Raw genomic sequence first — 22,973 nt, 5'->3', positions numbered from 1 at the left:
TACTAAACTGTGAATAACTGTCCATTGTGAAAAACTGAGTAGTGTAATTTTTTCAAAGAAATTTAGCAAAATAGGGACTAAAATTTGAACACTTGGAGAAGGAAATCAAGGAACTAATTTATTTTTATAAAGAAAATATACCCAAAGAGTAAAGTAGCATACAAGGAAAGGTCATTATAGGTATCCTAACTGAAAGTTGTCATGAAGTGGTAAAAAGGTTTCAGGTGGCAGATTCCAGGGACTGTCAAGGGGTTTAGAGGTTGAAAAAGTATTTTAGGTATTTTACAAATGGGTATTGATACAATTTCACAAATACAGGCAAATATATATAAACATATACAAATACATATAAATGTATACTTTCCAAACAAGTCAGTGCTGCCAGTGAACTTTTTTTTTTTGCCAGTGAACTTTTAAAAAAGATAATTCTCTCTTTTGGAGGATGCCAATAACATTTTCATGATTTGATGGCAAACAATTACTGTTGTCTGTGGTCAATCAATCCTGTTTTCAAATTAAAATTTCTATGAAGAGGCAACAGACACCACGATCCTTTGATTACACACCCATGTTCACAAATTAATTCTTACATACCACTTAACTGTTTAATCTGAATGATTTATTACTGCTAAAGCTGGGCAAAGTGTGAGAAAAAAAATTTTATGTGAACAATTTAAAGGGGTTACTTTAAGTTCTGCAGTCTAAATGGAAAAACCATCTATCTCTAAATGTTGAGAGAGGAATAAAGGTGATAGCTTTACAGTTGTCAAAGTATTGGCCTTCACTTAAAGTACTGGGAATTCCTCAAATCATAGCTGTATTTATTCAAAATTTAACATTACAGAAAACTCCCACATCTGTCATTGTCCATTCCTTTAATAGATTAAAGAATTAAATATGCCCTACTCACTACTTAATGATTCTTAAAGTTTAACAGGTTTTTCCTTATATTCAGCACCTCATACCACACTTCCATACTCCCTGGGGAAACTGGGGTGGTGGTGATGAGGGGGTGGCACAGATGGTGGTGGTGGTTATGAAATGGGAAGAACATCTGAATAAATTATATGAGCCATGATTTGCACTTAATGTTCTAGAGCTACTGAGCCAGAAAAGACCTAAATGCCTTACCAAATCCATTCTCATGCTTTCAGAGAGATGAATCTTATTTTACTCTTAGTTATTAGCTTTTATCAAACTTTAGTTTCCAGTGTTCTCTACATGTTTCAGATCTTACTTTCTTTCCACTTTAAGATCTCCTCTGCAGATATAAAGACTAGCTGTTTTTTACCAAGTTCTTTTACATTATTACAGGCTGAATATAGATAGAAATAATTAACTGTATCTAAAAAAAAGTTGTGTGTCCGAGGAAAGTCATGTCTATAGTGTTAAAAATGCAACAGGAAATTTTAAAAAATTTTGTCTTTTGATCAAATTTGAAAAACTGCAGAATTCAATGAGTGCAAGAAAACCATGGTGTAGGAAAAAATACAAACATTTCTAACAACTGTCATTACATTTGAAAAACATTAAGCTGGTGAGGAAATGCTACTCCTAGCAATTAGATAGCCAATAAAAACTCAGACTTGAGAAACACTATGACAGACTTCTGTCACAGACACTTGAACATCTGTCCAAAGAGTAAAGACAGTTTAAACTGAAGATACTAAATCAGCATTTTTTAAAGTATGGAGCATCAGACTCACCTGGGGCAAATGTTAAAAATACAGATTCTTAGAGTGAGAGCTACTGAATCAGAATTTCTGAGGATAGTCTGGGGAATCCACAGTTTTACAATCCAGGTCATCTTTAATCTCACTGAAGTCTGAAAACCAATGCTCTGGTTTTCTCATTCTTCAAATTAGTTTCTTTAATATATACTTCTTTTAAATGGAAGTATCTAAGTGAATAGCGAGATGAATTATCACAAAGCTAACCCATCTGTGTTAACCAGGACCCAGATAAAGATAGTAAATGCCATAAGCTTCCCCAGAACCACCTCCAACCATCTTCCAATAGACAACCACTATCATGATGTCTAACATCACAGAGTAGTTTTGCATGTTTTGGAATTTTATATAAATGGAATCATACAGTATATATATGCTTTGTGTCAGACTTCTTTTGTACATTATATTAGTGCAAGTCATTCATGTTGTTTAATGTAGCAGTGTCTATTCAGCTTTCATTGTTTTGAAGTATTCCATAATATGTTGGGTAGTAGAGGAGTCTACAGGATTCTGGAAGAGATACTCCCAGGCTAGGACAGAGCCATATCAAAGTAAACCTTCCTAATGCAGTTTGCTTTCCCAAGCTACTCTCTGTTCCTCTGTGCTACAGAGGGGACCCACAAGTTCCTATATTCTCCCAAGGGGAGACTGACAAGGTAGCTGAGTGGGAAGCAAATAGGTAAATGGGAAGTAGGCTTATCTGGAGCCTGCAGTGGAGTGGCATGTGCTAAACCTGCAACCTGACTTACACGGGACTGCTTGAGACATTTTTGCAGAAGTCTCAGAGCTCTCTCCTCCACATCCAAGAGAACTAAGGTGAAGCCAGGTCAGCCAAGAATTACTGGGCTCTGACCAGGCTAAGGAAAACCTGATGACATATTTTACAAGGTATTGCCTATTGCATAAGAAGCCAGCAGGATGCTCAGAGAATAGAGTGAAGACAGTGTCTTCCCTGATGCCATTTTGTCATGCACGCCTCCTCTCCTCCCCATATATGTGGACAGCATTTTAGAGAAAAGACAAAGGGTAGAAATAAGACGGCAATTTTCAAAATGTTTAAGCACTACCTTAAGATATTATAAATTCTAGCTGCTTTGTATCAGATTAGGTTTTAAAGTGCCTAGGACTAAAAGTTAATTTTTTTCTAGACTTCCCACTGGGTGCAAGAGTTCTGTAGGAAAATTCCCCTTCTTCTGCACATCTGAATTGTAACGAGCAAATCTGCAATCATATACATGTTATACATTTCCTTCCATTTTCCTCTTAGCAATCATCCTTTAAGATCCAGCTCAAATTACAGTGTTACAGACTCTATTATGCTCATTATTTAACAAAGTTTCAAGTTTGAAGCAAAAAAGCAAGAAATAAAGTGGTTTATACCTTTTAGATATTTGATAAAATGATCTTGTTTGCTGTACGCACTCTGCTTTTCAAACTAAATGGTAGTATTCATTATGTCTTATCTACTACTCAAACCATATCCACCTGGGTTCTACTCCCACTATTATTACTGCAGCTGCCTTTCTCAGGGGATCACCATGCTCCAATTACCCAACCCAATTACTCAACCCAATGTTGTCTTTGATTTGCATCCTATCTAATTTCTCTGTACCACGTGATCAGTACAAAGCCACTTTTGTCTTCGTGAAACTTGCATCACCCTGGTTTTCTTCCTATTATCACTTTCCATCTCCTTTTCTGTCTTTTGCTCATTCTTAAAATGCATTTCCCCCAAGATTTTGTCCTCATCTTTTGTTCTTCTGTACCATCTCCCAGGGTTGCCTAAATCATTTCTATCACAATAATTATTAGCCTTGTGCTGCAAGATCTGTTTCTCTAGCTTTAACCTCTGCTGGGTTTCAGTCCCCATTTCCAACTACTGCTAGACATTTTCACATAGGTATCTCACCACTGATCAAATTCAGCACATACAAAATAAAGTCTTCTCTTCCATAAACCTCCCCCTTATCTTGCCTAGCAGTTAATGGCACCTCCATATACTCAATCGCTGAGGATCAGAACTTAGGGTTCTAAGTTGAAACTGCCTAACTACATGCAACAGAAACTGACTCAAGCCTGCTTCAGAAAAGGTGGATTTAGGGAATTTGCGGGTTCAGTCCCTGGCTGGGGAAGTAAGATGCTGCAGGCCGTGCAGCATGGCAAAAAAAAAAGAAAAAGAAAACAAAAAAGGAAAGGGGGCTTTACTCTAAGAATTTAATAGGCAAAAACCACTGGCATCCAGAACAAGGAAATGAAGCATAGCTGTGTGACCTCAAGAAAGGTCTGCAAAGCCAGAAACCAAGCCATTTCTCTCACAGGGCCTCAGTCGCTTGGTTCTGCAAACGTACTTCATCCTCTTGCTTCGCTCTACAGGTCAGCTTTCTCCGCTTCTTCACTATTATTTCTTTTAGACTTTGGCTTGCTTCAGTGACTCTGGACCAGATCTAAATGATCTTTTCCATGTACACCAATCCCTAGGAAGTCTCTGAATTTCATAGCTCAAATTCTTAAGAAAGTTGCTACGTTTGGCCTAAGAATTGTTTCTCCCTGGTAAGGTGTTCGTCAGCTGTGGTCACAAGTATGGAATCATGTTACAAGTGTGGCTGTCTAATCCCTGCCCTTCAGCAGTCAACTGTAGTTGAGTGTGTGAGATCCTGGATTATAAACATGGCTATCTAATCCCACTCTTTCAGCACAGGCTAAAGGTAGAGGACTATTTCGAGGTGGTATAGATAGTGCTAGATGTGTCTTTGATTCCTATCTCTGCCACCACCTTTCAGATTTTCTCTCCATTCTCCCTACCTCAGTCAGCTGTGTACAGATTCCTCCCATTAGCCATCTTCTCTTGTTTGCCTATCCAGGGGAGTAACAGCCCTTTCTCTGTCCATTCAACTTCCATTGACTGCTCAGCATTTCCTTTCTTTCCTTCCTCCACTTTAACACTCGGCATTCAGGCTTGTCTTTCCCACTTGACTGTAAACTTAAAAGAGGAGATCATTTTATTCATCTTTACAGCTGTATGTATTCTGATTTCAATAATTTTCCAGCATTTGAAATAATGGCCAGATATTTTAATCCAAATATCTGGTTTACATCCATGGTGTTTATTTCAGTATATTCTTGAAATTAAATACCCTATTTCTGAATGATTACTGTGTTTACATGATAATTACCTAAATTCCTTAAGCAAATACACCAAATCTCTGTTCAGTGAAAAGGGGGCAGGGGTTGTAGAGGACAGGCGAGTAGACCATATCACTGTCTCAAGAAATGCTCCAATAACTAAATATCGGTATTGTTCATACATAATGAGTAAAAATGTAGAATTTACAGAAATTGCATTAAAGTACAATTTCTTTTTATTTGGTGGTATTTCTAGCCAAGTTCTAAAGACTCGAAATCTCTGAGTAAAAAGTGAAAAGTTATATCAAGAGCGTCATTTATCAAGAGCCCACAGAGAGACTTCCCTGGCAGTGCAGTGGTTAGGACTCTGCACTTTCACTGCCAAGGGCCCGGGTTCAATCCCTGGTCGGGGAACTAAGATCCCTGCAAGCCGCGTGGCGCGGCCAAAAGAAAAAAAAAAGTAGAGCCTACATATCACATATCAAGAGCCCAAAGGAAGAACACCAAGAAATGTTTAGGATAATAGTTCTCAGTGTTTGGTATGCTCTAAGATTACCTATGGAGCTTTTCAGCATGTTCTGGAGATCGTCTGATTCAGAGAGCCTAAGGTGGGGTGGGGCTTGGACACCACTATTTTTAAGCTATGTTTCTGATATGCATCAAATGTCAGTTACTGTTTTAGGATATTTTAAAAAATGAGTACATGTAGATTGTCTTTATATAAGCACATTTCAACTACTCTCATTTGCACAACTGCTGTAGAAATGAAACATACAGAAAAGTAACACACTATTGTTGCAAGAGAAATGACAGAACCTTTTCTTTTGAAAAAAATAAAACAATTTTCTAAAATCTGTCTATCAAAATCATTCTATGAAATTAAACATAAAACAAATACCAGCAAAAAATCATTTATATATAATCTATGGTTTTTTAAAAAGCCTAAAAATCTAACGATACAGAAAGAATAATCTAATACAAATACAAAATTAACTTAGAAAATAATTTCTCAATAAGATGTTCAGCATCCTAAAAAGACTTTCAAAAAACTTAGTAATACTTACATAATTAAGAATAGAACCTTCCCAAAACACTGCATTGTAGCAAATATATTTAAAGATGAATTTAACTGATAATTGTGAGTGTTACAATGATAGCAGATACAACTAAAATATATGCATATTATGATAAAGAATAATACAGCATTATGAGAAGAATGACAAGACAAAGATACTCAGTCTTCAAGCTTTCTTTACATGTCATTCTGGAAGAGCGTCAAGCCATGTCAATTTAAAATAAAATTATTTTAGCTAAGAAGCAGATAATGTGATGAAGAGAATAGATCAACTTCAGTCACTCCAATCCAATAATCCTAAAAATAATAAATTTAAAGGCTAATTTATGTAAAGGCAAATGCTAATTATCATCATGTTAGAGGAAATTTGGTAACTACTACCCTTACAGAATTATGACATCACTACAGCAGTTTTTAATAAGAAATTTTGTTCATTAGATGCTTGGATTAATGAAGATGTGAATTAAATATAGCCTCTCCATTTCAGCAGACTTCTTAAAAAGGCTGAGTCTTAATTTTCTTTAATTTCTTCACATTCCAATAAATTCCTATTGAATTTAAGCCAGAATAGATTAGTTGAACATTTTTATAACTTTATAAATTGTATTTAAACCCAGTATATTAAATTAATACATATGCATAATTAGATTTCTTAGATAAATTAAATACTAAGTTTGATGTATGTTATACAAAGGCAGTATTTCAAACTCTATTTAATTAAGTCAATCCCACTGGTGGCAATTTATTGTAAAAATGCTGCATGTGCTGTAAAATGGTGATGATCTGTACAGTTTAGAAGAATTTAGTTTTACTAAGTCTTCTACCTGGTTCCTATGACTAGGAACCCCAGAGAAAATACAACTAAAGAAATCAATACCAATAGAAAATACATTAATTTTGTTACAGGTATAGTTTAAAAGCAGAAAACAAATGATGCACGGCAGAAATAGGAAATAATGTCACCATGGTGTTTGATCAGCAGTATAGGAACTGACTTTGAGGAACTGATAATTTACTGTCCAAAGATTAGGCAGTGAAATAAATCAATATGTGGGAAAAATGGGAGGGGGAAGAGTGGTAGTAAATATCAGAATAAATCTGAATTTTCTAAGTTCATTAGGAAGGAAAAGGACTACTGTGAAACTACGACCACCATGAACTGTTGTGGTTTAATCTATAAAAATGTAAAACTCGAAACTTACAGAAAACTCAAGTATAAAATGTTTAATAAACTCGCTTTCTGATATCACTCAAATGTTCACTTATAACTGAAGTTAATTTCTTAACTATTTATGAATATAATTATCAAATTCAGAAGACAAGTGTTTTATACTATGCATTAAGTTTCTATTTAGAAAATTCTTTTTAGGATTTTATATTTTAAAAAGTGCATAAGAATATGAGAGGCTTATCAAAAATTATCAAAACTCAGTATATTTTCCTCATCTCCAGTAATCTAGAAACCTATTAAAACAATCTGCATCAAATCTGAAACTGTCTTTAATAAGATAAAAACACCAAATATCTATTTAAAATTCACTTTGAAAATGTAGTCTCAGATAATTCAAATCAAAAGTACTGACCATTGGTTTTATCCAGAATACTGAGTTATAAATGAACAAAATTTATACATAGTTTTCTAGTTTTTAAGAGAAGCACTTTTTGTTTCATTAGAAAAGTTACCTCCAATGGACTATATTAATAGAGAAATAGCACAATTCTTACTCAGTACCTAAATTTTCTTAGGCAGAGATACGAATTTTTTTTCCCCATAGTTTATGTACTGGTCTGTGGCGCTTAGTAACAGCACCACTCTTGGGCTGATACTATTATGGATTTTGTTTAAATTTTGAGGGGAAGAAAATAAACACATCCCACAGGTCGTAAGTGAATCATAAATTGATAGATTCCACTTGAGTAAATGAAAGGCAATTCTAAAATGAAAATAAATATGGAATTAAGGCAGCTCTAAAAGATAGTAAAACTTATCCACCCCAAATAGTGCTACTGTAGTATAATTCATTCCTTTAAAAGCTGTGTGTATAATGTAGACATAAAAGCCAAACATCAAAATAAGCATTGCACAGTTATGATGCAGCATCAGGTGCTTTTACTTCAGTGAATGAAAAATAATGGCCACAACTCAAATGAAGGGTTAATTTAATATGAATATATGCACCTTACCAGAGATGTTTATGTTTACTACCAGAGACGATTTAGCAATTCCATATTCCTCACAAAGTCAGTATAATTGTTGTAAAAAAATCAACTGTGGTTCTGAATACCCGTTCACAGTTGACCTCAACAATGTATCTGATGTAGGAGACTGACTATCTGTAACAGGCAGAAGCATGTGGTGGTCCTCAGTCCCAAGTGGAAGAGTTAGTGGTAAAGTCATATCAGAAGGCTTCACATCCAAAGTTTCTGATAAAGGACTTTTTTGTATGGAATCTTGTTCACTCAAGGGATGATCCTCTATACTGGAATCTAGAATTTTATCTGTACCTGAAATGGAAGGTAAAAAATGCACCATCTTTAAAAACAAAACAAAAACCATGAGGAAGACTCAATCTATTTACCACCCCCAGAACTTGCATTTCGACTCCACACCTTTAGTCACACTGTTTCTTTTTTGCTGATTTGCCCTTAGCATTATCTATACAAATCCATTACGGGGCCTCAAGATTAGGTTTAGGCACCATTATAAAAATGGACTTAATTGTGCTAGACCAGGATAAGCTGTTTCCTATCTACTTTATCACTCATTTGTCAGTTTTTCATATACCACCTTGTGACATCTGTCTATCTTACTGGTATGTAACATTCTACTTAGGTGTGCCTTGAATGCTCAACAGGCTATAAATTCCTTCAAAGTAAATGTCTAATTATACTTCTCTAATGCCTTCAAAGTACCTTATAGTGCTACACACATAGTAAGTACCCAGTTTATTCAGTGAATGTATTAATGAGTAGTTCATATTATTCTGTGAGTTCAAGTTCAGAGGTATGGCACTTTCATTTATTTTCAGAAGTAAGAAGTTCTGTGTTACTCAAGGGAGTAATTACCCCACTGACTAAAGATACATTTTTCCCTTCAAATTTTCCACTAGCTTTACCACGCACGCTCTTCTCACTTCCAAGTACTGACATGATTTCAATCTCACTAACCTTGTTAGACAGAATTGCATATTTGCTTTTTTAAAGTTATGATTCTGTTTTTGCCAGACTATTCTTCAGTTCAGCCAGCCAAGAATACAACCTGCGCTCTCTTGTTGCGATGACTCTCTTCACAATATTCTCTCTGCCTGGGATGAACATTCCCTTTCCCATCTCCACCCTTTGAACTCTTCTCCACCTTTCAGTTTCCCTAGAATTAAGCCTTTCCAATACTCACCTCAGAAGGACTTAATCTCTTCTTCAGTATTCTTGCATCTCTATTATATCCTGTATTTTGTGTTGTAATCAGTTATTTATGTAGATTTCTGGTCTCCCACACCAGATGGTAAGCTCTCTGAGGACTAGGACTATGCCTTGCTCTACTTCATGTACCCTGCATAGTTATGTGTACTTTAGAGGTATTTAATAAAAGCCTGTTGAATTAATGACTCACTGAGGTTTTCAGACATCACTACCTCAATCCTTACAATGTTTATATTTACTATCAAAGACTATCATCTCTACACAGTGAAGAAGACTAGTGTTTTGTTTCTAATCATGACAGAATAGTAAGCACAGTGAAACTTTCTCAAGGATTCATTTTAAATAACAGACTAAAAATTGTGTAGTCTGGCTTTCCATTTCATGCATCATAACAATTTGGGGATACCTGTTTCCCTATTTCCTCTTATACATTTTTGGACTAGCGTTCATGATGCTCCTTTCTTCGCATAACTACAGTAAACCCCAGTTAACCTAGATTCTAGCATGGGAAAGAGTGATATATAGTTGTTTATGTATTCTCTCATTCTTGCAATTGTTCATATATCAGGTTATTTATTTATTAACATCTTTATTGGAGTTTAATTGCTTTATATATATATATCAGGTTTTTAAAGGAGGAAGTATTTCAAGCAATGTTTATTACAAGGTCAATATGGAAACAAATTCAGAGTGAACTCATCTGCACATTATAAAGCTACCTTCCTCATATGTGTGCACCTAGTTTTTAAATATATATATCTAATATAAACTGTTACAATGTGTATCTCAGCATTTTAAGGAATAGTACAAATATGAGAGCACCAAATTTAAAAAAAAAAAAAAGCATTTACCAGAATGGACTTTTGTTTTGTGCTTCTTTAAATTTTTAATATCTGTGTAAGAATTTCCACATAATTCACAGATAAATGGTCTTTCTCCTGAAAAACAAGTTAAAAAATTAAAATCTCAGGATTTCAGAAGCTACTAAGGCAAATGTATCAATGTTCACGAACACAATGCAAACATTATATTGTCTAAATTTAGTTTCAAGTTACCATTTTAATCTCTTGGTTCTAATATAGTGAAATGAAAACTTCTATATACACAGGCACTCCTTTCCTTTAGAATACAAAGTGTACCTATTTCAAGGAAAAATCGAGCATTTTCACTAACAGAACCTTGAAACTAAAAAAAACTTACTTTTTTATTTCTATCAGACATTTAGTGAGTGCCAATTATATGCCAGACTCTGGCTAAGAGATGTAGCTGGAGGAAAAATGCGTTATTATGGTTTCTTATCTCAGGTAGCGTATAAATTAGAAAATCCTTTAAAAATACTCACAGGATAAAAATACTACAAAATTATAATTCTTTTGAAATAAGAACTGTTCATTGCTTTATAATGCAAAGTAAGGAACATGAGGATATAGAAGTTGCCAATAAACTTATTAACTGTTTACTACTAGGTGCTCACACTGCACTAGATAGGAATTACAAGAAATAACTTTTAGAAAGAAAAAAGTACAGTACATTTTCAAAGTGGTGTTCTCCTTTGTTTTAAAAATTTTTTTGTGCATTTCATATTTTCTTCATACTACTTATATACTACCTTTTACAATAACCATGTCAATATTAAAATATATTCCTAAAACGTGCATACTGAACATTGTTTAATAAGAAGATCTGATATTATCTTGGTATTATCTATTCCTTTTCATTTTTTGGTATTATCTGTGTAATTTTATCCAAATCATTTAAAAACCATTGATTATCTGGCACAGTTCTTAGAAAATCTACACAATTCTTGACCAAATTTAATCCATAATCCAAACAACTAAAAAAACAAAAATAAATAAAAAGTTGATATTCATACATTAAAATATAGCTACAGTTAGAGTATGATTAGATACCATCTAGTCCATAATGGTTTAAAGTCAAGGTTTACATAAAAAGAAATTAGAGAGAACAAAAAATAATACGTTCTCCCTAAACACAGACCTGTATGGGATCGAAAGTGTTTGTTGAGCTCTCCTGAGGAAATAAAACTTTTCCCACAAATACCACATATGTATGGTTTTTCACCTAGATGGAAAATAAAAGATAGCGAAGTGGTGTACTATACCAATATAATATTTATCAATTACAATAATCTAAAGTAAGCTGTTCTAAAATATTATTTAAATTAAAACCTCTCTGTATTGTATTTCAGAGGTATTTTCAGTGTGATCCAACTTAAATGAACATTAGTAATTACTTTACACTGTGCATGTAACCTGATGCTTTTCATATAATAAAACTTTCTCCAAATATCCTTCTAGTAGACTAGAGGTGGGCAAAAAGTCTGATTTTTATATAATTAAAAACATGAAAATTCATCAATCCATATTTCAATTTTTGCTATCTATAAGATTATTAAAGGGGAATAAAATCATTTAGGAAAGATCTATTAAAAAATTACCCTACAAAAAAATGAAAATTTTTGAACAACAGGTTTTGCTTCAAAATTGATACTTTGGGTTTGAAGTATCTATTTAATTTGCAAATCTTACAATGTCTGTAGAAAAAGTCCTAAGAAGTTATTAAATCAACGTTCTACCCAAATTCACCCCAACCCCTTAACTTTACAGTTTTATCCAAGGGAAATGAAGCTTCAAGACCCTAAGGAGTTCTTCTAAGGTCATAAAAAATGTCTTATTAACTCAAGTTTATATATTGTCAAAATTACCTGATTTTAATGTATATAAGTTACATGATAAAAAATTTCACCCACTGTGTATTATTCTAGAAAATAAGTCTGCTTTTATATCTAATATTTATGTGAAAATCAGAAACACAAAAAGCTTCAAGAAGCACAGACACAACAGATATATAACTACAAAGCCTATAACCTACTTTTTGTAAAGGCTCAATTTCCCTTTTTCTTTTATTTACAACTTTCCTTGTTTTAAGCCACCTCTGTGTCAAATCCTTACCGGTATGTTTTCGAGAATGAGTAATAAGAGAACTAGAGACAGCAAATGCCTTCCCACAGGTGTCACACACATAAGGCTTTTCTCCCGTATGCCTTCGAACATGATAGGTCAATGTGCTGGCTTGGGCAAATCGCTGTCCGCACCTATCACATACATATGGCTTCTCTCCACTATGCTTCCTGTTAGTAAATAAATATAAAGATACATGTTGGCAAGTAAAACAATCTAAGGATCATGCCACACAGCAAACATTTTTCATACAAATTCTTCATGCAGTATCTTATTTCATTTCATCTTAACAGATCAACAATATGTATTTAATATCAACAGTTTTCAATGTATACTGTCAAGAATAAATGTTTTGGTTTTCAAAACATTAGTTCTGAGACAGTTCAAAGTTTTGCCATCAGCCTTATGTGGTAGTCAAGTGTGCCCATAATACTGCAGGCAACTATTTTTGTCTGTCCATTCACTCACTCTTCAAAACTCTTTCCTCAAACCTTCAGCACCTCCTCACCCATCCTCATTCTCAGCTGATGTCCTTGCTTCCTGTTTCACTGAGAAAAATTTAAGGAATCAGAAGTAAATTTCTACCACACAAATCTCCACCTATAGGCATCTGTATCTATAGGGTTTGCTTTTCTTAACTCTGAGAATGACAGTTCTTCCGAATCCAAGTACTCCAGTTTATATACTTAAGATACTATCCTCCTTGCCTACTCAATGATCACTCCTGCAATTTCCTCCATCCTATATCATCTAGTTTCACCTCCCCTTTGGATTGTAGCATACAAATATACTGAAATATCTCCCATCTTAAAAAAAAAAGACCCCTGACCTTACTTGCTCCTCTATTTTCTGTTCCCCTTTAGTAAAATCTTGAGTCTCCAATGGTTCTACTTTCATTTCTTCTCTACTAGCCTCTGCTAACACTGCTTTTGTCAAAACCACTGCTAACCTCTCACTTTGCCAAATCCAATAGTCAATTCTCACTCTTAATCTCCCTATCATCAGAATTTGACACAATGATTACTCCCTCTGAAATCATTTCCTCTACCTGGATTCCAAGACAGCCCAATCTTCTGGTTTGCCCCTATATTGGTTGGTCCTTCCTAGTCACTTATAGAGACTTGCCCATCTCCCAGAACTCTTAGTTAGTGTGCCTTATGACTCCATCCTTTGATCTCCTTTTTATCCATCTTCATTCTCTTGGTGACCTCATCTAATGTTATGACTTTAAATACTATCTACTCAAACCAGTCCCCTGACTTCCAAACTTAGATAACCAACTATCTAATGCACGTTTCCATTCAGATATCTAATAGTCATCTCAAATTTAACATGATCAGAACTCTACTCAACTCCTGTACTCCTACTTAAACTGCTTTGTCCACACATCTCCACTTCAGTTAATGGTAATTCTATCTTTTCAGATGCTCAGGCTCAAAACCTGAGAATCATTTTTAATTCTACTCTTCTTTTTTTCTTTCATACCCCACACCCAGTGTGCAGCAAATTCTGTTTGTTGTACCTTTAAAATACATCCAGAATCTGACTACCACTTATCTCTTCCACTGCTATCTCTCAGACCTGAACCACTGTCACTCTCACTTGGGTTTTATCTATAGCTTCCTAACTGGTAACTTTGCTTCCACTCTTGCAATCCTACAATCTTTTGCTTAACATAGCATCCATAGTGATCCTCTTACAATGCAAGCAAGATTACATCACTTACTTCTCATTCTCAAGAGTAAAAGCTTTATAATGACCTACAAAACCTTCACCATCTGGACACCCTAACACCATTCTGATCTTATTTCCCTCCCTCACTATTCCCCTCCAGGCACCATGGCTCCCTTGCGGTCCCTTCACTGTACAAAGAATACTGTGTGGTGGTACCACAATTAGAACTCTACTGTCCTGAATTCTCATACAATAGTCTATTTAAGGCTATAGTGAATGACAGACTCAAAGATCAAACATCTGTTTTTTTGTTTTTATTTTTACCTTGCATGAATCTTGAGATTGCTAGAAGTTGCAAATTGTAGATTGCATACATCACATTTATAGGGCTTTTCCTCACCATGATGCATGCGACTATGGAAGACGAGCTGGCATTTCTGAGCAAATCCTTTATCACACAATTCACATTTGTATGGCTTCTCACCTAAAAGAAAAGTAAACAAAATTTATATTTAGAAGGAAATATTGTTTTAGTTGCTTAAGCCATACAAGCTTTCAAAAGAGTTCATCAACCAGTACTAGTTTCAGTATTCAGAAAATATTAACTCTAGAAGTAAAAAAGCAAATAGGATATTCTTCCAGATTGATTACTGAAACCACCAGTAGAGTTAAAAGAAATTAGTGTTTCTTAGTCCATAATAGTGAAAAGTGATCAATGAGAGAAATACATAATGCATCTTAAAAAGCACAAATCTAAGTGTACCAATAAAGGTAAATACAGAGGCTGAGGAAGGAATGTATATATAATTTATGTTCAGAAGTTCGACAAAGAAACAGGTGGTGAGATGTGTTGGTAAAATCTGAGAATCAGCCTGAGTTGTAATTACTTTTTATCAGTTTTAATATATTGTCTGTTAAATATTTAGCAAGGTAGAACTAAATTTATGCTTATTTTAATTGTGAGGGAAAATGGTTTAAAGAGTTCACACACTGGGACTTCAGAGTATCAGTTACAACAAAACAAATAGCCATTAAATACTTGGTCACAATTACAGAGACATTTTCAAGTCTAACATGCTCAATACTTTTATGAATACAAGTATATACCAAATTTTGGTCACAAACAGTCAACACTGTATGTTAATATGTTTATAAAAATATTATTTCGGTCACAATATAAAAACAATTATACTTTCTACAAACCAGTCTTACCTGTATGAGTTCTTACATGCGTTTTCAGCTGGTTACATTGGGTAAATGCCTTTCCACACAAGTGGCAGACATAAGGTTTGACTCCTTTATGTATTCTCATGTGCCTTCGCAAGCTGCTGGCTTCTGAAAACACTTTCCCACACGTGTTACACATTGGTTTGGCCTTGGAATACCTCTGATCCAGCTCTTCACCGGAGCTCTCCAGCTCGTAAGAGTTCTTGACACTGGCTATATTAGACATAGAGTGTTCTTTCAGAGCACAGTTTGGCTGTGATTTTCCACGTTTCCGTTTCACTGTAACAGTTTGCACAATATCTTGTGCTGGAAAAGTATTTTCCACAACTGATGTCAACTCAAGTTCTGAATTATTTCTTTGTGCAACTTGTTCTATTACAGGTGTGGACAATTTATTTGCATCTAGATATACTTCAACTGATGCATTCTCTAAAATGTCACTGGGATATTGCACTGTTTTATTCTGCCCTGTTTTCTGGGAGTTGAAGGCCTTCTTCTTCTTTTTAGTTTGAGATGACTTCTTTGCTAAAGCCCCTTGTTTAGGATTTGCCTGAACTAAATCTGTAGACCCTTCTGATTTCTCCCGACTGTTATAATCTCGTAGAGTAAGGAGACAAGTCTGTTGATTCAATTCAATGTTTCCGGTAATACTAGATATCTCTGTAGAAGAGGGATTAGCAATAAAAGCAAAATCTTCCATCTTTATTTTACATTTAGTGACCACCTCTTCCACTTTGAGATAGTCAGCAGCCTGATGGATTTCTTTAACATTCCAACTGTAAGGAAACAAGGCTAAATGACAATGTTCTGATCAAAGAAAAAACGTTTTTGAAACAGAGCTACACAAATATTTCTGTCTTTTAAAGACTTAATGAAGTAGAATGATACAAAAAGCCTAAGAGAACAAATTTATAAAAAATTTATTCACTCAGAATGTTTAGGCAAAAATGTCCAGTTTTACAGAACTTGAGAAGATGAAAAGTAATGGATTATTCATATGTACAACCATGGAAAAACAAAATGTTAAAATTTCTACTTGTTAAGAAAACAGCTGGAACACGAAAGTGGCTCTTAGCAACTTACTGCCTCCTCCCATTTCTCCTGAGGCCTCTTCAGATACCAACCAACTTTTCTGGACTGGCAACAAGAAGAGTCTAAAGAAATTATTATCTTCCTCTGCTCCCCTGTGAAGAACTTCAACTGCACTTCTCAAACTTTCCTGTGCATGTGAGTCACCCAGGGATTTGTTAAATGTAGATTCTGATTCAGTAGGTCTGCTTTGGGGCCTGAGCATCTGCATTTCTAACATACGCCCTGGTGATGCCAATGCTGCTGGTCCATGGATCACATTTGGAAGAACAAGGTTTTAGAATGCACTAAGCTCTCTCTAGCAACCTTCCCAGCTTTTTTTGTGTATGATCCCCAACCCAAATTAGCTAGAGAGTTTGTCATATTAGAGTTATATAGAAAAAATTAATGTTCAACATTCCAATCAATATTTACTGAGCATTTCACTTTATAAAATGCTTAATCTGCCAACTCAGGAGCCTGCAGTGCGGGGTGGGGTAGGGTGGGCAGCTGCCCATTAGACCAGCAGAGCAGGACTGCAGGGGTGCGGCCCTCCCTCCCCTGCCCTTCTGCACCCCTGGGATCACATGGCCGAACACAGGACCCCAGAAGTTTCCAGAGTCTTTGCCTACCAGAGGGGCTGGGGCGGCCCTGCTGGCCCATCTCTGAGCAGAGCATCCCTGGATGGGGCAGAGCTGCATATGGCTGGGCTAGACAGGGAGGGGTGGGGCAGTGGGCTCTGGAAGGGGCTGATGGTAGCAGATAGGGTGTTGCCGCCTGCCTGCAGGTGGGGAGCACCCTGACTGAGTGGGTGGCAAAGCGTTGGTCACCAGGCCCAGACATCCAGCTCCTTTGGCTATAGGCTGACATCCGAGTAGTGGCTCATGGGAAGTGGTTAGCTGGAAGGTCTGAGGCCTGGCTCACAGAGTCAGGGAGGAGCTGGGAGAAGGGGACAGTACCGTGAAGGCAGATAAGGGGCAGCAGCCTCAGGTTTATGGCCCCCACTCCCCTGGTATTTTCCAAGCCAAAGCCAAAGCCTGCAGCTTACTTTTTAAAAAAAATTTTTAAAAAGAAAAGCAAAAAATTAAAAATCTCCTTACTGTTAAATCTTTGAATATGTATTGTTATATGTATTGAATAAAATATGAAAAAAAAGAAAAGAAAAAGCAAAAAAAAAAAAATTTACTGAGCATTTACCATGTGTGGTACTGAGAGCGATATTAAGAAATATCAAATAGTCTCTGCCCTCCAGAAGTTTACAATGTAGTGTAAAGGCTGGCTGTTCAGTTACGCTAGCAATGGCTCTGGATCACTAGCTGAATTAATTAGAATAAATCAGCATCTTTGGGTGCTTCAATTTTCTTAGCTGTAAAGTCAGAGAGCTGAGTTGGTATTAACACTAAAAATATGCCCTTTTAATTATCTGACGATGGATACATACACATACATACACATACATACACACACACACACCCTCAAGTAACCTTCCTACTTGTCATTTTCCCCAGATATTATTTAATTCTTCAGAAAAATTAAGTAGATTTATAAGCTAGTTTGGAAACCTAATCACCACTTTTAGTGAACATTTTATTCTCTGGGAAAATCCATCCCAAGTTCCTAAACATACTACAAATAAACTTTTGGAAAACAATCTGTTTGTAAACTGACTCCCTTAGCTAAGAAAACACTACTTACCATAGTCTTTTCTTATGGCCTTTGGCTATAATTCTGGAGCAAATAACGAATGATCTTTGTAATCAAGTTAACTCCCTGTTTGCAAAGATATAGCATGAATGCTCCAAACATAAATACAATCTTATTCATCTTCCATACAAAATGCTTTTTGCATGTATATAGCACTGTCACTCTCTAAAAACATTACGTTTCTTAAGCATTTTTATTGATTCTGTTACACAGTCTATTATTAAGTTACAATAAATGAGAGAAACTATTAGAATGAAAACCAAATTTACTCCATCACTTATTATACTTAGGTCTCAAATTATAATTGTGCTCAGTGCTTCATAAAAATGAGTCACCAACAAGGTGAGATTGCCTTTAAGACCAATACAAACTAGTATTGAGTCACACACTAACTGTTCAGTACTGAAACAGTTAATTCATACAAATTATTTATCTATTTCACAGATAGCCTATAATCTCAGTTACAGTTAAGAGAATCAGCGTTTGTTTATGTCAATAACTGATCTGCTTTTGTTTATAAGCATGAAGTTGAAGTGCCTGCAAACTTGCTTTCACTTTTTGAATAGTCACTGAAAGTCATTTAATTACATATTGCCAGGTATATGGCTAACTGCTTTATATGAGCAATTATAATCCCCATTTTACATACAAATGAAGGATCAGAGGTCCAAAGAAGCTAAGTAACTTCTCCAAGATCACAGAGTGTTAGAACTAAGATTTGACCAAGGTAATCTAGCTCCTGAGTCCACTTAATTCTTTATTATTCTGTTTTCTTAATCACTAAATTGTACAGACTTTCTATTTTTGGTATATGTCTTCTCTTGCATTTGTGTCTGAGCTCAAACAATTGGCTCCCCAGCTCCCCAGGAAAGACATGTATCAAAAAAGACTGAGCCAGGGACTGCCCTGGCAGTCCAGTGGTTAAGACTTCACCTTCTAATGCAGGGTGTGCGGGTTTATTTCCTGGTCGGGGAGCTAAGATCCCACGTGCCTTGGGGCCAAAAAAACAAAACATAAAAAGAAGCAATGTTGTAACAAATTCAATAAAGACATTAAAAATGGTCCACAACAAAAAAAAAAAAGAAGCAATGTTGTAACAAATTCAATAAAGACATTAAAAATGGTCCCCATCAAAAAAAAAAAAAAGATTGAGCCAAACATCTGGCTCTTCTTCACATTGGTTTTTTGAATGAAGGCTCAAAGTAAGGCGCTCTTCATTGTGTTCCAATTAGTTCAAGATTTTTGGCAAAGTTATTTGAAAAAGGGAAACCACTAAATTGAAGATCAACCAAAATTCACTGGTTTTGTGATTATTTTATATTATGTATTCTAAATTTTTAGATCAGAGGCACTTGTATAGCCAAATATTCAGTAAATTTAAATAACATATGACATTTATCTATGACACTGCTTTATTCCTTTAATCAACTTACACGGAACTGACTCAAAAATTTCATTACATCAAAATTTAAAAGCAAACAGCATGAATGGTTCCTTTTCAATAGGATTAAGGAACATCCTAATTCCAGCTTTTCAATAAGTATATTTCCACGATAAGCTGCAGTGTAAAGAGAGGGAAGAACTTTGCTTAATGTGTACATGCATATATCTATAGAGATCATCTGGAAAACAATGAAAGAATATTTACCGAAGTGTTAAGTAGTGGTTATCAGTGGGTGGCAGAATTTCAGGTGTTTCCTTTTTTGTTTTTTCCCTAATTTTTCTCCAATAAATGCGGAATTAATGGGCTTGTAGAGTAGGACAGAGAAGAGGAAATAAAGGAAGGAAAGTAATGTTCATTGGGAGGTAGTAAATCCTAAATCTTCACAGTAACAACCAATGTGGTTATTATCATCTCATTTTTACAAATAGAGAAACTGAGACCCAGAGAGGCTATAGCTTGCTCAGAGACATGGTGACTTGACAGGCAAGATCTAATTCTAAAGCCCATAATCTTTCTATGTCAGATGATGATCTAGTCATGTTTACACTTCCATAAAAGATGGAGAAAAGAAGACAGGAGTTAAGTTGATTGGTTTCTCTTTCCTTTTATCCCCACCACCTTTCCCTCAACAACGAGTAAACATATTAGTATTAATCTAATTATACAGTTCATCACGTATGAAAGACACAAAATGCCTGCATTATCAGACTCCTCAGAACCTACTTCTTGTCAGTGCAGTGACATCATTAAGCATCTCAGAGAAGCACCCTAGCATCTTAGACCAGACTTAAGCATTAGCACTGATAGCTCTACCAGGCAACAGGAGTCATGGCCATTAACACGCCAATGAAGTTATTTTCCTGAATCAAGACCAGGAAGAGGTCCTGCAGGTTGCTATTTACAGCTGGAAATGGGAGCACTATTAAATGAACAGAGATCTTCCTTCTTTCTCCACCTATACCTCCCCACCCCTAACACCTTAAGAGGCAGGGCATAGAGAGTGAGAGAGAAGACCAGAGGAACATAAAGACCAAAAAGCAAGGGGAAATTGGAATTCAATTAAAATTCATCATATTTTGATCTTTAACTTTACATAACTGAAATCACAAGCTTTGTTTCAGTAGATAAATCAAATGTGTCAAAAACCATACTTTAATCGTATTAACATCTGTACTTTTTGTGCTTATGAAATGTGGTCTGTTTATCTCAAATCAGAGACACTGACTTCTTTATTAAAAATAATACTGTGCACATCAGTGTTTGAAGACTCAGAGTTCAGGGACTAAATGGAAAAAAACTAATCTGCTTTAGCTCTAAAGACTATTGACCAGCTTTTATAAGTGGAAATAAAATGTGTACCTTACCTGTCAAGATTTAAAGTTCCTGTGTATATAAATTCCAACAGTTTCTGAAATCCATCAGCCTTCACCTGACTCTGATCAAGAAAGACATTGTTCTCTGAAGTGCTTCTGTAGATCGCACCAAAATACTCACTAAACGAGGCAAGCACATTCCTATGAGCTTTAAACTGGAATTCCCCAATTACTATGGTGCAGTCACAAAGAAAACCTGCTTCCCGTTGTTTGTTCAGTCTCTCTAAAAGGTGCTCACAGTGGTGCGAATACTGCATTTTGATATCAGAATCGAATTTTACCCTTGCTCTAAAAAACAAAAAGAAATAGTAAATCAGTAACCCTAAGTTTTCATCAAACTTTTCACCCAAGCAATTGGTGAGTGAAGAGACACAGAACATGAACTAGAATAAAGTCTGTTCTCATTTTATATCCCCAGAAAATTCTTATCAAACAGATATGGATAAAACTGCCGAAGGGATAAATGCCTTTCTAGCTTTTATTTCAACTTGGTAAACTAACACAATCCTTTGGACACGTCAATAAATGGCGATGTGCGAAAACATTTCCCACAAAGTGGAAAAAAAAAAGCACCGCAAAATTTCACGCTTTTGCATCAGTTGAACCTTCAGACTTTCAAGCTCAGCAGGCACACGTATATTACGAAAAAAAATTAATAAACCACTAAGAAATGATTTCTTGGGACAAAGGGGTAAAGGACACGGTATGAGTTCTTTAAAATTGCTCTCAATCGCTTCTCGGCCTTTTGGCTAAGATCAAATGTAAAACTCTCAAATCACTGAAACCTGTTAGCTTCCTCGGAGCATAGTGGCTTCAAACGCAAGGTGGGCGCCCAGGGGGCGGAGAACCAGCAGGGCCAAGAGTTGTCAAAGGTTAGGTCACTCGCCCCAGGAGGCCACACCCCTCCTTACCCCGCCTCCACTCGAGGTGGCATCGGAGAGTGACTGCGAAAGCCGGTCTCTCCTGGCTTCCGCCTCCCTGCCCTTCGCCGAGCTCCCACTCCCGCGAATTCCCACAGCAGAGGTTGTGGCCAAGGCCAACACGGTGGCTGCCTCGCCCAAGCTTTCCACACTAACACCTTCACTCCGACCTGAGCACGAACTCCAAGGAGCCTGCCCTCCAATGTCCCTGGGTCTGGAGAGAGCGGGGACAGCAGGCTGAGGGCGAAGACAGAACTCACCTATAGTAACCCAAAGGGGAACACAGTTTCTTCACTCTCTCTCCGCCATCTTGGAAGGACGTCACCGCGCCACGCTCCACCTCTCCCTTCTTCCTCCACGGCGACGTCACATCCGGCTCCGGGCGTTCCGTGGCAATACCGTAGGCAACATCGGAGGGCCGATGCCGGCCTGTGGGGAATAGTCTGGCGTACAGAGACACCGCTACCTAGCATGCCAGGAGCTAGGGAGAAACAGGGACAGTCTTGGATACGAGATCTAAAGGCTCGGTCACAGCGCCACACCTGTCTTCCTCATTCTGAGCATTCAGGTTGGAGGACACGGTCGGCATCTCGCGCTCCGCCTGCGTTCTGGGCCGAGGCTGAACCGCGCTGCACCACGGGCCTCTTTCCAGGAGCCAAATAGCGCATTGCATGCTGGGGCTTGTAGTTAGTTGCTCGTCTTCTCCCATCATCCTCCCCTTCCTTGTGGCCCCACGAGTAGGAACAGCTGCTGTGTGTACTCGGGCTCTGGGCCATGGGAATTTTTGAGCTGAAACTGATCACCCCTTTTTAATTTACGTACCCGAAAGCTCTTGGAAACCCACGAGTCTGGTTTGCATCAGCCGACTGGAGCCCAGTTTCCAGGATACCCTTACGTGGTGATTGAAGTCTGAGCTGCATGAAAGCGGAGCAAAGCCGTAGGGTACACTGGGCACGCGCATGGGGAAAGGTGGGCTTTGTACCGGAAAGGGTTCTTCTGCGTCTGGACTAGAAAATTTTTAATACAATTATTTACAGATTTTGTACAGTGAGGGAAAGGGGTGCCAGTTATCTGCGTAATATAAAAAGACGCAGAAACGGGAAGATAAGTCGTGCTGATATGTTAGAGTGAATTCTTTCGTACTACCCGCGGAAAACATAATCTAAGAAAACCAAAACGTCAACATTTTTTCTTGTTAAAAGTTGTAGCACAAAATAGATAGCTGGTGGGAGGC

At 36.6% G+C, this 22,973-nt stretch overlaps 2 protein-coding genes across 6 annotated transcripts in view; one reads left to right on the top strand and one right to left on the bottom strand.

The window, feature by feature from the left end:
• The window catches only part of LRRC34 (leucine rich repeat containing 34), a 38,203-nt gene extending 19,253 nt beyond the window's left edge, over positions 1–18,950 (top strand). Inside the window, exon 12 of the mRNA XM_024733773.1 lies at positions 16,337–18,950. Coding sequence (XP_024589541.1) covers positions 16,337–16,461 — 125 coding nt within the window. The 3' untranslated portion in view covers positions 16,462–18,950. The remainder of the gene's footprint in view (positions 1–16,336) is intronic.
• On the bottom strand, positions 106–22,965 carry MYNN (myoneurin). 5 transcript variants are annotated; one of them, XR_003001650.1, is made up of 9 exons: positions 22,000–22,965; positions 20,811–21,107; positions 15,216–16,006; positions 14,328–14,487; positions 12,321–12,499; positions 11,347–11,430; positions 10,200–10,286; positions 8,113–8,433; positions 106–6,476 (listed from the first exon to the last, which is right to left on the bottom strand). XR_003001650.1 is itself a non-coding variant. In XM_024733767.1 (8 exons), the coding sequence occupies exons 2-8, from the start codon at positions 21,074–21,076 to the stop codon at positions 8,171–8,173; spliced, it is 1,830 nt and encodes a 609-aa protein (XP_024589535.1). In that variant the 5' UTR covers positions 21,077–21,107; positions 22,000–22,965; the 3' UTR covers positions 106–8,170. The 5 variants fall into 5 exon arrangements, 4 of the variants coding, with proteins under 4 accessions (XP_024589535.1, XP_024589536.1, XP_024589537.1 ...); XM_024733767.1 differs by having other exon boundaries at positions 106–8,433; XM_024733768.1 differs by lacking the exon at positions 11,347–11,430 and having other exon boundaries at positions 106–8,433.
• Positions 22,966–22,973: the final 8 nt, after the last annotated feature.

This window comes from Neophocaena asiaeorientalis, unplaced genomic scaffold (assembly GCF_003031525.2).
Source record: "Neophocaena asiaeorientalis asiaeorientalis breed wild unplaced genomic scaffold, Neophocaena_asiaeorientalis_V1.1 scaffold280, whole genome shotgun sequence".
In the NCBI taxonomy this organism is placed as follows: domain Eukaryota; kingdom Metazoa; phylum Chordata; class Mammalia; order Artiodactyla; family Phocoenidae; genus Neophocaena; species Neophocaena asiaeorientalis.
This window is presented reverse-complemented; position numbering and strand designations above follow the sequence as displayed.

What these genes read in the sequence shown, in the direction of transcription:
- MYNN (XM_024733767.1), bottom strand. Translation starts at nt 21,076, where the DNA reads ATGCAGTATTCGCACCACTGTGAGCACCTTTTAGAGAGACTGAACAAA. An exon ending in TCATTCTCGAAAACATACCG is followed by an intron (nt 11,431 to 12,320) that starts GTAAGGATTTGA and finishes TTTTCCATCTAG; the next exon opens with GTGAAAAACCATACATATGT. An exon ending in ACACTTTCGATCCCATACAG is followed by an intron (nt 10,287 to 11,346) that starts GTCTGTGTTTAG and finishes CTTGTTTTTCAG; the next exon opens with GAGAAAGACCATTTATCTGT.